Source organism: Terrapene carolina, unplaced genomic scaffold, assembly GCF_002925995.2.
Source record: "Terrapene carolina triunguis isolate 2854851 unplaced genomic scaffold, T_m_triunguis-2.0 Scaffold236, whole genome shotgun sequence".
Taxonomy (NCBI): Eukaryota; Metazoa; Chordata; order Testudines; family Emydidae; genus Terrapene; species Terrapene triunguis.
The window spans coordinates 17,852,478-17,868,062 of record NW_020664587.1 but is presented as its reverse complement, the minus strand read 5'-3'; the positions used below and the strand labels follow the sequence as shown (position 1 = coordinate 17,868,062).

Genomic DNA, 15,585 nt, shown 5'->3' with positions numbered 1-15,585 from the left:
GCTGCCCCCAGCTAGGAGCCAGTGGGAGCGCAGTGAGAGCTCACTACCCCCTGGCAGGTGCTGCGGGCCTGCGTTCCGAGTGACATCACTCACCTCCCAAAAACCCTTCCGCACTCCCAGGTGAGGGAGTGTGGCCCAGTCTGTGTAATCCCCAGCCTCTGTCTGGCCTCGCGGTTTGCCGGGCACAGACCCCTGGTGCAGCTCTTGCCATTAGCGGGGACTTAAGCAAAACTGTAAATCCATTTTGTGAGCAGTACGTTGCATCAGCAGCCAAGAGTTTTCTGTTTTAAAAAGCAGACGTGTGTGTCCGACTGGCTGAGCTGTCAGGACGCTGTCTGGCCCCCTCCTAGGGAGCCAGCAGGGTGGAGAGTATGAAACAGACACAAAAACTCAGCAATATCTGAGACCCTGCCTGTTCCCCCCCGGGACTAGAGTTTCTCCTGCTGACTGCGAGGGACAAGAGACAGAGAATTATTAATATTTTGACTTGCAAACACTTTAGAGGTGCTCAGACGCTACAGGCATGGGGCTGTATAAGCACCTGAATGGAGAGATCAAATGTCACTCGAGCCTTTTCTAGATGATAAACTGATCCTCCAAACCCTTGTATCTCAACTGCCTGCAGGGACTCGGGGAGGCTGTGGATGTTACTGGAGTGTGCAGAAAAGGCTGGCACTGGCAGAGGTGTGGATCTGGGTTCTGGGTCACAAGTCTGACACTTTGCATTCAGAGTTGCATCGGGTCGTTGTTCCGTGCAGCTGTAAGGAGCTGGTTCCAGAAGTGCTACTTCTCCATCTAATGCAGCTCATGAGATTTAGACAAGTCACTTGTGAATAGGCTCCTGTCAGAAATCAGCAGTGGGGCACGGGGATCTGCTTAAACAAGCTTTTAACCCAGACCTTTTCCCTGCAAATGTGTTCCAAGTGCTCCTCCCCCACCCAGGAGACTGAGCCATATCAACCTGTTCACAGCGCTACTTAGCTGAAATCGACCGCAGCTCCTGGCTCCCTGGCTCTGTAAGGTGATGACTCCTTGCATTATTGCCGGTGTATAAATACAACCCTCGGTTTTCTTTCCATGGTGAGGTTTCTGCGGGAGCTGCCATGTGCTAGGAAACAGATACCTGGTACTGCCTGGGGTGGAGAGTTGAACTGTGCCACGCACTTGGATGGTGGTCATGGCAGGACCTCGCCAGCTGTAACGAAGGGCAGCAAGTGTAAACACCTCACTTCCCCCATAGCCCTCGCTGCCTTGTCTCGCGTGACCCCTCGCTGAGTTCTGGGGAATGAGGAGAAATGCAGAACTCACAGTGCATCCCACTTGGGCTCTGGATTGTTCCACTCCGCTCCTCCTGCTGGGGAGGAGGCTCTCACCTGAGACAGGCCTGGGAGGAAGCTGGAGAGTGGCGCCCTCGGAGGAGAACTGAGTCCCAGTCTGCAGCAGCGTCAAACCCGTCGGTGATTGTAAAGAAAGGAGGCACAGCCGGGGCGGAGGCACAAGATCCCTGGGAACGACTTAAAGGATTGTGACTTTCACCTGCTTCCTTGAAACCAAGAGGACAAGGGCCGCGGTGCCTGTGAATTGCTGCTATGTGCACTGAGGGGACCGCAGCAGGTACCAGGGTGGGAATGAATCTCAGCAGCCCATTGTTACCTGCTCGGCTCGTTATAGGATTCTGGGAGCCTCGTCGGGGTTCTTAAAGCCATTTACATATTTCCCGCTACCGGCTTCATTAGGGATTTTCAGTCTCATTGTGGTCCTGGCCAGTTTTGTATGCTCGTAGCAGGGAGAAGCAGAGTGCGGTTGGTTAGTATTTTGTACATGAGCTTGATTTAGGGTCCCTGTTTATTTTCCTCAGGCAGAGCATACAGTGATGTGACCAGCATGTCATAGAGAACGTCGGCAATTATCTGCTTCTTAGCAGGTTGACAGCGGCATAAAAACTATTTATGAATAGGCTAACTCTCAATGATTTATTGATTTTCATCGACTTTACGGCCTAAAACGTCAACACAGATTAAAATCCCTGCAGCTTTAATTGCTAATGCAAGCCAGATCTGTGGAGGCCCTGGTATGCTGGGTGTCATTTTCCCAAAGAGAAGCTCTTTAAAAACAAAAAACAAAAACGAGAGATGCAGGGGAGTAGCTTAACTAGCAGCTTAAATATTAACATGGAAATAAAAGGTGATTGTCAGACAGTGGAGCGCAGAGGAATCTGGGCAGAGAAACTGGCCCGGTGATTCTGAACTTTTAGCAATAGATAAGTAATGAAAAGGAAATCCAAGTAGGGTAGGTCTTTTAAATAGGAGGAATGTAGAATGGTTTGGATTAGTCTCCCGGGTGACCTAGCGGATACCTGTCTCTCAGATCAATAAATCTCTTCATATCCATTGACTTTTCCCTGTAAAACCAAAGTTGGCCTTTTCTCATTCGAATTTGTCACTTTGTGCTGCCGCATTTGTGACTGCGAGGAGCAGAAAGTTCTGTCGCAAGTGCTGATGAACAATGCGTGGCCCTGACTCTACTTCCTGTGGGCAGCAGATTTGGGGTGGTTTGGGAGTGGAGAGAGTCGGAGCCCAGTGAGGACTGTCTTGATCTCTGGGAGATCATCTTCCATTCATGGAAAGCACTTCAAAAGTGCAGTGTGGACTTGGCTGGTGTATTAGGGGAATGGCCTAAGCAGCCAAAGAGAGGAAATTGCATCATGTGTTGTTGCACCTGCTAGTTGGCACTAAAGAGTTTCAAGGTCTGTGTGTTCACAGCAAGTCACGATGCCCCTCAGAAGTGGGGGAAGATGGTAAACTGAGGCTAGGGTGAGAATTTTTAAAGGGACCTTAATCCACTTTCCGGTGTTGTGGGTGGATGTTTCCCCTGAGCGTTTCTGGCTGTACAGTTCCCTGCTATGTCAGAGCAGAGCCCATCTGCCTGATTAGCTAGGTACTCAGACCCCGGCTGCCCACACCCCGGCACCCAGATCACAGTGTTTGCAGGTCCAGAGGCAGAGGTCCTGCTAGGGGATGTGGGGCACAAGGAAACGCTACCAGAAGGGGAGCTGATTGTCTAGAAGAGCAGCACTGCCCCTTGTCCCATTGCGCAGCGGCAGATCTGTGCAGCGATATTTGAAGATTTGAGAACGCCATAAATAAAATCAGCGTAGCAATAGCTCCCGTTTTCATGGCCTGTGAGTGACCGAGAGCAGCTAGCACAGCTCCTAGAATGACAGTATGAAAACAGTCCCGTGCGGCGTTCTCTTGGGATGTTCACTCTCTCAAATGTCCAACCACAGGGACGCTAAACGGCTGCGCTCCTTTAGCTGGAAACGCTCTAATTCCCATCTCTCCTACGGCACAGGAGAGTTTGGAGAAGTCTGCCGGGGATGCTTGAAACTTCCCAGCAAGAGAGAGCTCCCGGTTGCCATCCAGACCCTTCGAGCTGGCTGCTCAGACAAGCAGAAGCGCACCTTCCTGGCAGAGGCTAGCACCATGGGCCAGTTCGATCACTCCAACATCATCCGCCTGGAGGGCGTCATCACCAGAGGTAGGGCTTATTAACTCTGCATGTCATGGTATGCAAACTCATTGGGTTTGGGGTTTTTTTAACGAAAGGGCCAATTAATCTAGGATGACGCTCGCCAAACCCATTGTGACTAGATCCTAGAGCTAGATCTGAATCCAGTCCTCCTGCACGGAAAGCCTCATGCACTAGGTTCACTCACCCCTGCCTCCACCCCCTCACTTTCAGCTTGGAAAGTTTTGGATTCCTGTTCCCGCTCTCAGAGAGAGGGCTGAACCCCAGAAATACTGGCAGCTTTGTGCTGCGTTGTGGTGGCTTCACTCACTAGCCTTGCAGTTTTAACAGTGTGCGATTCTCAGAGCGAAGGCAAGAACATACAGTGAATGGTCACACAGCCCCCTTCATCCAGGGCACCCGAAGCTCTCCACAAAGGCAGGTGTGTATTGTCATGGGGAAACTGAGGCATGGGGAGGGGTGAGGACTAGACAACACAGACTGTGCCTACGCTAGACTTTTCTGCCAGCTGTTTCCAAACACACTAGCACCAGCTGATCACCATTGTGGTAGCAATGCTGGGAGCGCTTGGCTGCTGACTTGTATCCCCTGCTCAGAGTAGGCCTGCATGACGTGGTGGTGAGAATGCCGGTGGCTACAGCTAATGGTAATACAACAGGAAAAGTTGAGGACAAAATAGAGCCACAGACCAGGAGTCTGGCAGAGCTACAATGCCCAGGTTCCGGCTTGCCGGCTGCGGAATCACTACATGGAGATGTTCCGGACCAGAGAGATGTGCGTTACGTGATGAGACTTTATGCTCAACACACATACGGGACACCTGTAAAAACACCCTAGCCACACACAGCAGTAATGACATGTTTGCTTTAGGTTAGGACACAATTCCAAGTCCTGTGTAACTCAGAGCGTTTATGGGCTGATAACGATGCAAGTTGGGCAGCGTAAGGGGGATATGCACAGACAGCCGCTCTGCGATTGCATGGCACTTACTCTGATCAATAGATACAAAGTGATTCCAGCATTGTTACACGCTTATTAGTGCCCAGCAAAATGAAGCGATACGCTCCCTGATCTGATTTTTGTGGCAACAATGCGGCCTCGTTTACTCGGTAATTTAAAAGCAATAGAAAGCGATTGTCCTGTGGAAAAGCAGGAAGAATGCTGATTGTTTTCTTAATTACCCACCATGGAGTTTGGGTCATTAATGCAGGAGTCTCGCCTTTGAACTAATCTGGTAATATGCTCGAGCAGTTGTTTAGCAATGTGATTATCTGGTGGTGGAGATGCTGGACAGTCGCCCTCTGGAAGCCAAATGTTTGCTTGTGTTGGTTTTTATTATTTTATGGTTCTGATGCTGTTTAATCGAATTTTTACAGCTAGATTAATAAAGCCAGGGAGTCAAACTGGGTTAGCAGCAAAACCCAACTCTTGGCTTAAAAGCAAATTAAAATGAGAGTTTTGTCAGCAAACAGATGAGTGTGTGGTTGCTGTCTGTCCCTGTGGGAGTGTGTGTTCTTTATGAATCTGAGGAAGGTGTGGTTAAATATGGAGAAACATGAACACGCATGTTGTTAACTGTGCTATTTATAACACAGGGGATCAGCTTCTGTTTTAACATAGGGCCCGAACCAGCTACCCTCACTCGCATACTTTTCTCCTCAATGGTGCTACTCAAAGTGTTCCTAGCGATAGTATTTAATATTCCTCCCCAAATCAAGAGCAGGGCCCCTTATGCTGACTGCATTCCTCAGGGTGAGATCCATGTCTCCCTCTGAGACGCCAATCTTGCGCTTGGATCCATGCAGGCAGAGCAAACTGCAGGATTGGGGTCGAAAGAACGAGAGAATCAGGCCCTTAGAGTTTAAGCCGCTTGTGTGCAATACAGATGCACAGAAATCCATCCTCTGATGGTCAAGTGCTTAAGTACCCCTAATTATATCCATTCCATTTCCTACCTTTTACTAATTTCTTCTTCAAAATACGACGTGTATGCTTGCTTTGTGGGTGTGTGAATTATGCCATTTAGATGAACAGCTCCACCATTGATAGTTAGGTAATCAGAAACACTAATTAGTTGCTTTCATTATATGTTTGTGATAGAGAATTGCAAGTCTCTCGCCCTGAGCAAACGCACCCTCCACACTGTTAATGGCCCTTTTTCTGTGTAGTTCCCTCCTTTTCTGTTTGGCAGATGTGATCTTGTTTCAAAATAAATGAATCATCTAGCTGTGACTCTGGAGACATCTCAGGGTCTGATAGCCTCAAAAACCCACATGAGCTTTGTGTTCCCATCATTCCCACAGCTACTTGATATTCATGAAGCATTTCACCATATAGGAATTGTATAGTAAGCCATACTTTCGAAAGCCCTAATTCACTGTTCTCATAGCAGAAAGTTGAAGTCTGTGGATGTAAAATCTGAAGGGTGGCTGGGAGCTTGTTGAAAGGGGGAAAAGAAATGTGTTTGTGCCTTTTTCAGCTGCCTGATGATACTGGAAGGAGGCCGAGATTATTGCTATTTATTTATTTTAAGGTTTCTTTTTCTGCCTTTTTACCTGAGAAATATCAGGAGTATGAGGTCATGTCTGTCTTGTTTTTTGGAGGTCCCACTGCAGCAGTGGTTCTCCACCAGGGGTACACAGAGGTCTTCCAGGGGGAACATCAGCTCATCTAGATATTTGCCTAGTTTTACAACAGGCTACATAAAAAGCACTAGCGAAGTCAGTACAGACTAAAATTTCATACAGACAATGACTTGTTTATACTACTCCATATACTCTACACTGAAATGTAAGTGCAATATTTATATTCCAGTCGACTTATTTTATAATTGTATGGTAGAATGAGAAAGCCAGCAATTTTTCAGTAATAGTGTACTGGGACACTTTGTATTTCTATGTCTGATTTTGCAAGTAGTTTTGAAGTGAGGTAAAACTTGGGGTTCGCAAGACAAATCAGACCCTGCAAAGGGTACAGTCCTCTGGAAAGGTTGAGAGCCCCTGCACTGGAGGATCTAGAGACCTGAAGCAGGACCTTTCATAAATTTGTAGAGTTTATAACCAAAAGGGACCATTCCATCATCTAGTCTGACATCCTATATATCACAGGCCAGTAAATTTCACCCAGTTGCCCCTGTACTGATCTGGATAACTTCCAGAAAGGCATCTAGTCTTGAGCTGGAGATAAAAGAGGGAGAAGCCACCACTTCTCTTCGTAGTTTGTTCCTATGGTTAATCACCCTCGCTGTTAAAAACGTGTCTGATTTCTAATGTGAATCAGTCAGCCATTGGGTCTTGTTCTGCCTTCCTCCACTAGATGAAAGATTCCTTCAGTGCCTATTATTTTCTCCCCTGAAGGTCCTTGTAACAGAAACCAAGTCTCTTCTCAATCATCATTTGGATAAGCTGAGGAGATTGAGTTCTTTTAGTCTCTAACCGTCAGGCATTTTCTCCAGCCCATAAATAATTTTGTGGCTCTTTTTTGCATTCTCTCCACTTTTTCAACATCCTTTTTAAAATGTGGACACCAGCAGTGGACACACTATTCCAGTACTGGTCTCATCAGCGCCATATACAGAGGTTTTTTTCTCCTGCTGATAATACCGCATCTTAATTAATTAACCTCTTACAGTTGGTCTGGCTACTTCCACCTTTTCATGTTCTCTGTATGTATAAATATCTTCTGTCTGTGTGTTCCACTCTATGCAGCCGATGAAGTGGGCTGTAGCCCACGAAAGCTTATGCTCAAATAAATTTGTTAGTCTCTAAGGTGCCACAAGGACTCCTGTTCTTTTTCCTGGACTTTGTTACTTAACACATTGAGTCATATGCATTCCTGGTCCTGAGACTGAGTTGTCAGTCACTCTAAAACAGGTCCTGTCTATCGTATAGAGTGCTGGCCCACTCCATCCTTCCTGAGTAAGGTGTAACCAGTGATTTTAAAATTCCCCTCATGGACAGTCCGACCATTCGGGAATACCAATTTTATCAAGTTTCTTCTCATCAGAGAGAATTTCCAGTTCCTCTTTCTTGTTACCCAGATTCCCAGCATCGGTTTTTAAGCCATTGAAAATTTTCTTTTCTTCACCTTCTTTATCACATTGGTTCAAATTTTTTGCGACAAGCTAAGTTTGTGTTTGTTCTGCATTTGTCTTCTGAGCACCCTCCCCTCTGTTGCTCTGACTGCCCCAGTTCGTCTCCAGCTGAGACGATTGTAGGGATGTAGACCGTCCCTTGGTACAGCCCCCTCTCCCATGGGACTGTGGCTCAATGTTTCACAAGACCAAAACCTTCAGCTTCATGCCCGGTGAGCAGCCAGCAGCCCAGCTCCAGGAGTTCTCCACTTTGGCAGCAGGAGGTGGGGTTGCTGAATCTTCAAGAGAGATTTTCTCCCCATGGTTTATCAAGCATTTGAGTTTGAGGTTTTTAAAAAGCTGGCTCTAAAGGGTGAGTAGAAATCCCTTCCCCAGCTCCCCTCTTTTGCTCGGGGGTCCCTTTCTTTGAATGTGGCTGCCTGACTAACTCTCTAGTTATGCACAGAGATTCCCACGACAGACAGAGCAGACGAGACCCAAATCTCTCGTGTGAAAAGCAAGCAGAAAACGATCTTTCGAGGAGCGAAGCGTTAAGGGCTGGGCTGGGCATCTTTGGGTCTGGAGGCTTTGCTGGGTGTATGTATTTATATCTGTGCAGAACTGTGCTCGATAAAAACCAAGGTTAGCTAAATACTCCTTTTCTGTCTGTGCGCCCAGGAAATACCATGATGACTGTGATGGAATACATGGGGAACGGAGTGCTGGATTCGTTTCTCAGGGTGAGTGTACCTGGGTGTCGGTTACCCCCTCGGACCTTGGCTAGCAGTGCTGCCATTTTCCTAACTGGAGAGTCACAGCACGAGCGGTTTGTGCGACATGCTGAACCTCCCTGAAATGCAGCCTTCCCTTCTCCTGCCTTGCAGAAACACGAGGGCCAGTTCACAGCCGCCCAGCTGACTGGTATGTTACATGGGATTGCTTCCGGCATGAAGTACCTGACCGAGATGGGTTACGTACATAAAAGCCTTGCTGCCCACAAAGTCCTTGTGAATAGCAACCTGGTTTGCAAAATATCAGGCTTCAGACAGTCCCAGGAAGATAAAATGGAGACCATCTTCACCACCATGGTAAGCTGTGGGGGACTGTCAGTGCAGTAGCTGTGCTGTGACAGAGCTGGGTACTCACTAACTTTGTGGGGTCGTTGGAGGGGGGAGGGTTGGGTTTGAAGGTGCATGAGATGGAATGTCAGGGACAGTCACTGAGGAATACAAAGACGAGCTCCCTTGGTAACGTGGTTATCAGACCATCTCTTGTGCTTGGAAATGGACTGATATGTTAGTGCAGCGTAGAGTTTGAGAAGCAAAACTTTCTGACATAGGTTCAGAAGGCAGGAGGAATTTCCTCGTACAAAGTACGAATCATGGAGGTTCTGGAAACGTAAGAATGGAAAAACCTCCCTTCTATGGACCTGGCGGGTGATAGAACCACGTTCCCTGCAAAAATCTGATAGAGAAAAGAACATGTCCAGATCCCTCTGAGATGCTGAAAGCCCCTTCCACGACGGAGCCAAGGTTATGAGGCTCTTTGTGCAGGTTCTGCTGCCACCCATCAGAACAGGAGCACAGCTCTGTCATGGTAGGGAGTGTCTTCTTGCACCGCCCTGCCCCTGAGAGAGATCTAATATCTTCCCAGCAGCTGGGGTTACGGGTTCCACTTCACAGGGTTTGTGAGAAAGTTTCCTTTAGCTTTGGCTTCTGGTACCAATGTTTCCCAAAGCAAAAAGCAAACCTTGGGCAGAATGGCCACGTTCTCATGCTGAATCTTTGCAAAACCGGATCTCTTCTGGTTTCGATGCAAAGCCACAATCAGGATAACCTAAAACTAGGCTCAGCATCGCGGAAGAGGTTTGCAGGCCTGAATGTTGAGTAGGGATCAAAATATGAAGCTAGCTGAGTTTCACAGCTCTAGTTAATACCAGATACAGAGAACCTGCTGCAGAAGCAGGATGTTTTCTGGTTGCCTCGTCTCTTCCTGATACAGTATTTGCATGTAAAAGAGTTTTCTTTTCAGCTGGAGATTAAAGTAAATGGCAGTGAAATGCTAAGGCTTTCTGCATAAACTACCTATGAATCTGAATCAGTGCAACACAAATTCTTCCCCTCTCATCACCTCTGTGTGTGTGTGTGTACGTACATGTACACATTCATGCACTGGGAGCTGTAAGCAGCTCGCACAGCCTGGGGGTTAGTTGTGTGTGTTTTATCACTTGTAATGAAATTCATGGTTTTCAATTAAGAATTTAAGACCTGTCTGATTCACACACCTGCCTATTCAGCGTTCCCAGCCAATAGGCTTCCTGAACACTCAGAGTCATAAAGAGATGGGGCTTGAGATCCCATTACATTCCCCCAGAAACACACCCACACCCCAAACATGGCACTTGGAGGGGGGAACTGTCCTGCAGACTCCGTTAGGGAGTCAAATTACAGGTTTGGGGGAAGGACGCACACTTCCCCACGAGCACATCTTCCGCATGGCAGTATAGCGCTAATTCGCTCACAGTCCAATTTAGAGCATTTCACTTGCCAGTGAAGAAATCAATGTACAGTATTTTTAACTGAAAAGCAATAAAAAAATGTTTAATTTGATGTCCCACAGCCAGCATACGTGAGCCAACACCATTATATCATCCCATTAACCACGTCATTCGTATTTAAAAACGACAATGGATTCTTCACTCCAAAGAACACGTACTGTCCCAGGCAGTATTCTGGTAACACAAAGAACTAGCGGCTGCTGACACACTGGCTTCAGCCAGCCCTTGAGCCCGGGGGTGTGACTCTCCCTGCCTTGCTGGCCTGCGCGGGGAACTGCTGACGCTCACCAGCTCTGGCGAGCCTGGCACTTAACGACCTCGGTTAGTCTGAGTGTCTGATGCTGGTGGAGTGTTCGGCGCGTCCCCCCAGCCTGATCGAGGGTCAGGCCAGGGGAGAGCCTGACTTGGAGTCTCTGTGGAATTGGAGGGGAAAGCATGTCTCTCTGAGCTATAGCTGAGACTCTGAGTCCCAAATGTTATGGATGGAAACCTCGTTGGCGCTAATGAGAGACTGGGGGCCGGATATGCCCCAGTTGAGGAAAGGCTGGAGAGACCTGCGGAAGCACCAGGGTCCCCTCTCTCTAACAAGCAGGGTGTGTGATTGCCGAAGTCCGTCTCTGTCCCTAGCAGGTAATTAGTATTCACCGAGAGGAGCCCAGTGCCTGCTGTCCCACGTGCAGCCAGAAGGGTTCTGCAGACGCTGTAGAGGCATTTGCTAGTTACAAGGGAGGTGAGGTCGGGGGGAGTGGCGGTGTGTTTGCCGGGTTCTGAGGGTGTTTTCGTTCAATATTAATGGATAAAATGCCATCAGCTCCTTCGGGAGACTGTACCTCCCACGTTAATGTTTCAGGCCTCGCCCTGCCCTGCAGACTAGCACTGGGACTTGGTCCATTGTTAAAGAATTTGGTGCAGAGTTTTCCCCTCCCATTAAAACTGCACATGGTACCAAGGTCTGTGTCACTAACTGCTCCACAACACAGGTGGGACGCATGCCGATCGGAGGCATTAGTGAGCCTGTGTGAACGTGTCCCTCGTCCTGCTGCAGAGATCCTCATGTCTTCCTTTCTTCTGCCTGGCCAGAGTGGGAAGAGCCTGGTGCTGTGGTCAGCCCCCGAAGCCATCCAGTACCGTCGCTTCAGTTCTGCCAGTGACGTGTGGAGCTTTGGCATCGTGATGTGGGAGGTGATGTCTTACGGGGAGAGACCCTACTGGGACATGTCCAACCAGGACGTGAGTTGCTTTGCAGCCACCTTACTCTGACCCTACGGAGAGATCATGTTTCAATGACGGGCATTCGGGAATTGCAAGACATGCATGTCGCTTGAGTGGCTCTGTATTTGCATCTTGGGTTAACGTGGGGCAGGGGGACATTTGTCATATTTTTGGCCTATAAGAGCAGAGCTACGCAAATAACCCAAAAAGTTTAAAACAATTGTTTCGGGTTAAACTAGGGTTACCATCCGTCCGGATTTCCCCGGACATGTCCGGCTTTTTCAGCTTTAAATGGCCGTCCGGGGGGGATTTCTAATAAAGTAGAAATGTCCGGGATTTCCCCCTTCCCCTCATGCAGAGTGTGGTGTGGCTGATTGGACGGCTGGGCCTGATTGAAAGTCGCTCGCAGCCACTGGGCAAAACTTTTCATTTACTTTTTGACTTTGATTACCCTTTAAAAAAATTTAATGACATGGAAAGAAATTTTGAAACAAAATAAATAATTTTGAATCGATAGATTTTGTTTTAAAATTTTCAAAACAAAACCTTTTGATTTTTTCAGGGTTTTTTTTCCAACCAAAAACAAACAATTTGGCAATTTCAACAAGAATTCACTAAATGTTTCAGTTGACCCAAATCGGCCATTTGTGGTGAAAAATGTTTCCTCTGAATAATTTGGCTCGGCTCTCTCAAAGCAATGTGAATGTCGCACTCCAGCAGCGCTGACAGACAGGCACTTCTCTGCTGCTCTTCAGTGACTCCTTTGTATAGCTCTCTTCTCTTCCTGCCCCGTGTGGGATTTCAGGTGATAAAGGCCATCGAGGATGGGTTCCGGCTGCCTCCCCCGATGAATTGCCAGCCCCCGCTTCACCAGCTCATGCTGGATTGTTGGCAGAAGGAGCGAAATGAGAGGCCCAAGTTCTCACACATCCACAATATCCTAAGCAAGATGCTTCAAAACCCAGAGCCACTGAAATGTACCACCTCCACTTGCACCAGGTGAAAATCTGCCTGTATCACCAATCTTTCTCTTTAATTCTAGAATGCCGGAGCGTTCGCCTCTGTATGTATCCCATGGGCCATACCACATGGCTCACTCCTGGGTGACAGCAGATGCTGAAGCAAATCCAGAGCCACTCCATCTAAATCATTGCAGCAATTCCCAGACGGGCGCTGCTGTAACTGAAATCAGGATTGGCCCTCTGAGTGCAGTCTGCCTCATGGGATCTGGCTGGATTGAGGGATTCCTGGTCAGTTGAAGCTGAGTTCACAGACCGCTGTGTGGATCTCATGGGGCTGACACCAGCAATATGGACCTGCCAAGGCTTGGGTCCAGCACAGTGCCTAGGGGTATGTCTACATTGCAATTGGACCCCCAGGCCTGGCCTGTGCCAGCTGACTCGGGCTAACGGGCTGTTTAATTGTGGTGTAAACATTTGGTGGCTCGGGCTGCAGTCTGGGCTCTGGGACCCTCCCACCTCGCAGGGTCCTGGAGCCTGGGCTGCAGCCTGAACATCTACAGCGCAATTAAACAGCCCCTTAGCCCGAGCCAGCTGGCACCGGCCAGCTGAGGGTTTTTAGCTGCCGTGTAGCCAGACCCTTGGAGAGCGACAGCCCCAGTTCTACCCTCCCGCTCCTGTGGGAACACAGAACCAGTACAACCTCTCTGCACAGGGTGGGTGGCAGGGCCCCCAAGGCGTCTGTCCCCCCGCCTCCCATCGATCTGTGCGGCGCCCTGCATGCCAGCGCAGAGAGAGGTATCCCGGGAAATGGGATCCAGCAAATGCACTCTTGTGAGGATCCTCTGGCCATGCCCTCGTTGTTTGATGTTTTCTCCCACGCTGCCTCTGCTGCAGAGCCAAACCTCTCCCCACCTCTCTGCCTCCAGCTAATGCAGCACTGACGGGTCAGACACACTCTCTCCTCAGCCCCCGCGGGTGGGTCTGGGAGCTCTGGCAGGAGGAGGATTCTGCAACTGAAGTTGATTAGAAGCAGAACCCTTCAGAGGAGGAAGCAGGGGTTTAAGAGAAGCTCCTCTTCTGCACGTTGGGGTGTGTCTGTCATGCGGTGCTATGTGACTGAATTCCTTCGTAAGCCATTGGGAGCGGTGCTGCGTGGCTACGCTGGCGGAGCTGCAGGCCGTGTGGGACTTTCGGGTGACCTGCTCTGCTCTGGTTCCTGGTGGAGGGGGGAGACCTGCTCCAGCAGACTGAAGCCTTCTCTATTGTTGAGTCACTTGGGAAGAAAGTGAAGTGCCCAGTAACCCCGGATCACAGCCAGACGCAGCCTCTGATGGAACTGCAGAACATTCTGTGATTCCAGATCCTCAGAGTGGGTAGGATTAAGGAGCCAAATAGCCACCATCCCTCAGTTCTCCCCTTCCTTACATGGCCAGTGCTCAGGTTAAATTTCCATGTGCCTTGCCTTAGTTGTTCCCTGAAAACTTGCATGGGCCAAGCCCACTTTCATGCCTGCTAGAGAGGTAGCTGCCAGATTCAGTCCTACGGATGGGAGCTGAACCTTGCTTTGGTGTGATCTAACTGCTCGTGTGCTGTTTGAGTTGGCAGGCCTCACAGTCCATCCATCCCCCTGGCCGAACGCACTTTCTCAGCCTTCCCGTCTTTCAGCTCTGTGGGTGAGTGGCTGGAAGCCATAGAGATGGGCAGATACAAAGATAACTTCACCGCGGCGGGGTACTGCTACCTGGAATCTGTGGCAAGGATGATGGTCCAGTAAGTGAAGAGTGTTCTAGAGAATAGATGCAGCTTAAAATAGCCTGCTCTGAAATACCAGGCAGCTGCTATTACATGTGAACAAGAGATATGCATGGAGCATCGGACCCCCTAGGAGAACACGCTCCAGGAGAGGTTGGAGCTGCATGTTTTTTGTGTGTGTATCTGTCCTTTGTTTGACCTGTTTAGATTTTAAAGCTGGAAAACTGGAGGCCAATTATAGTATTTATGGGTGAATGGCTGGCCGGCTCCCTCTCCCAGCACAGCTCAGATCATACTGGGAGTTTATAAAGCTGCAAATAAATAGTCCTATTTGCAGATAATACAGGTAGCACAGCCCCAAGTGAGCTCCTGATCTCCAGCCTGCTTCCTTTGGGTTTGGCTTCTCTCCTCGTGACCCCTGACACTGTTCCAGTCTTTCTGTTGCATCCGGTGGCGATTACAGTGTGGGACCCCGTCCAAAGTCTGCAGGGCAGAGAGAGCATCTGTTGCCTGTGATGTACCCAGCATGCTGCAGTCTCTGTCTCTGAGTTGCTGTCTCCTTTGGCTGGGACTCCATCTGTGGGCTGCTCCAAAGAGAATTGCATGAGGCTTCGTGTCCACACGAGCTGTACCCCTGAGCCACAGTTGCCTTTTAGTCTAAAATCTCCATTTCCACCATTGGCCGGTGGCCTTGGGGGCCTGATGCTGTGAACTCACCTCTGCTGTGGGGCTTGTTTTCCAGAGATGTCCTGAGTCTGGGAATCACCTCCGTGGAACATCAGAAAACCATCCTGAGTGGGATCCAGACCCTGCGAGCCCAGGTGATACAGATGCATGGTCGAGGCGTGCAGGTGTGAGCCCAGCAGGGACGGACGGACACTTTCAGAGCACTGACGTACAACTCCCCGGGGACAGTGGTGCAGCAGGGCCAGGAGCTGGCCCCTAAACTGGACCAAATCTCTGAGACTTTACCAAGAGCAGCTGTGTGAGTGGGAGGTAGGAAGTACAGGTCTGCCTCAAACTAGTCATTCCAGAGTAGCGAGGGAGTCCAGGAGTTGGCGTTTCCTGTCCTGGGGTTCTCCCATCAGCAGCTTTAGTGCAGTGTGCTTGGTTGGTTGTGTTTTTCCCCAGCAATGTTTTGTAGGACGAGAGTCAAGCTACAATGATGCCGTTTCACATGGTACCTAGGTTAACAGGGTGGACTGGACACTTGTGTACTGGTTTTAAACTGGATTTGACAGTGTTTTAGTATCTCGCGTTCTACTGATAAATCCATAGGTATTTTTTATACAAGCTGATGTGTTTTACTGACCCCCCGAGTACCGTCTGTTTTCTAGAGTCCAGAGCACAGCGCACTCTAATGGCCCAGCTTTGAAAGGTGACTTGGCCCATCCATTCCTGTCCTTCCAGAGGAGATTCTGAGTTCCCACTTTTCCCCAGCGTGAGCCATTCCGAGAGTTACCTCATTACGTCACAAAAAGTGTATGAAAAATAACGAATTC

The 15,585-nt window shown here is 49.1% G+C and overlaps 1 protein-coding gene across 1 annotated transcript in view; it reads left to right on the top strand.

The window, feature by feature from the left end:
• Window positions 1–14,940, top strand: part of EPHA10 (EPH receptor A10) — an 87,392-nt gene extending 72,452 nt beyond the window's left edge. The window contains exons 11-17 of the mRNA XM_024202899.1: window positions 3,352–3,537; window positions 8,279–8,340; window positions 8,485–8,688; window positions 11,238–11,387; window positions 12,175–12,368; window positions 13,937–14,101; window positions 14,826–14,940. Of these exons, the coding sequence (XP_024058667.1) occupies window positions 3,352–3,537; window positions 8,279–8,340; window positions 8,485–8,688; window positions 11,238–11,387; window positions 12,175–12,368; window positions 13,937–14,101; window positions 14,826–14,940 (1,076 nt within the window). The remainder of the gene's footprint in view (window positions 1–3,351; window positions 3,538–8,278; window positions 8,341–8,484; window positions 8,689–11,237; window positions 11,388–12,174; window positions 12,369–13,936; window positions 14,102–14,825) is intronic.
• The last annotated feature ends 645 nt before the right edge of the window (window positions 14,941–15,585 follow it).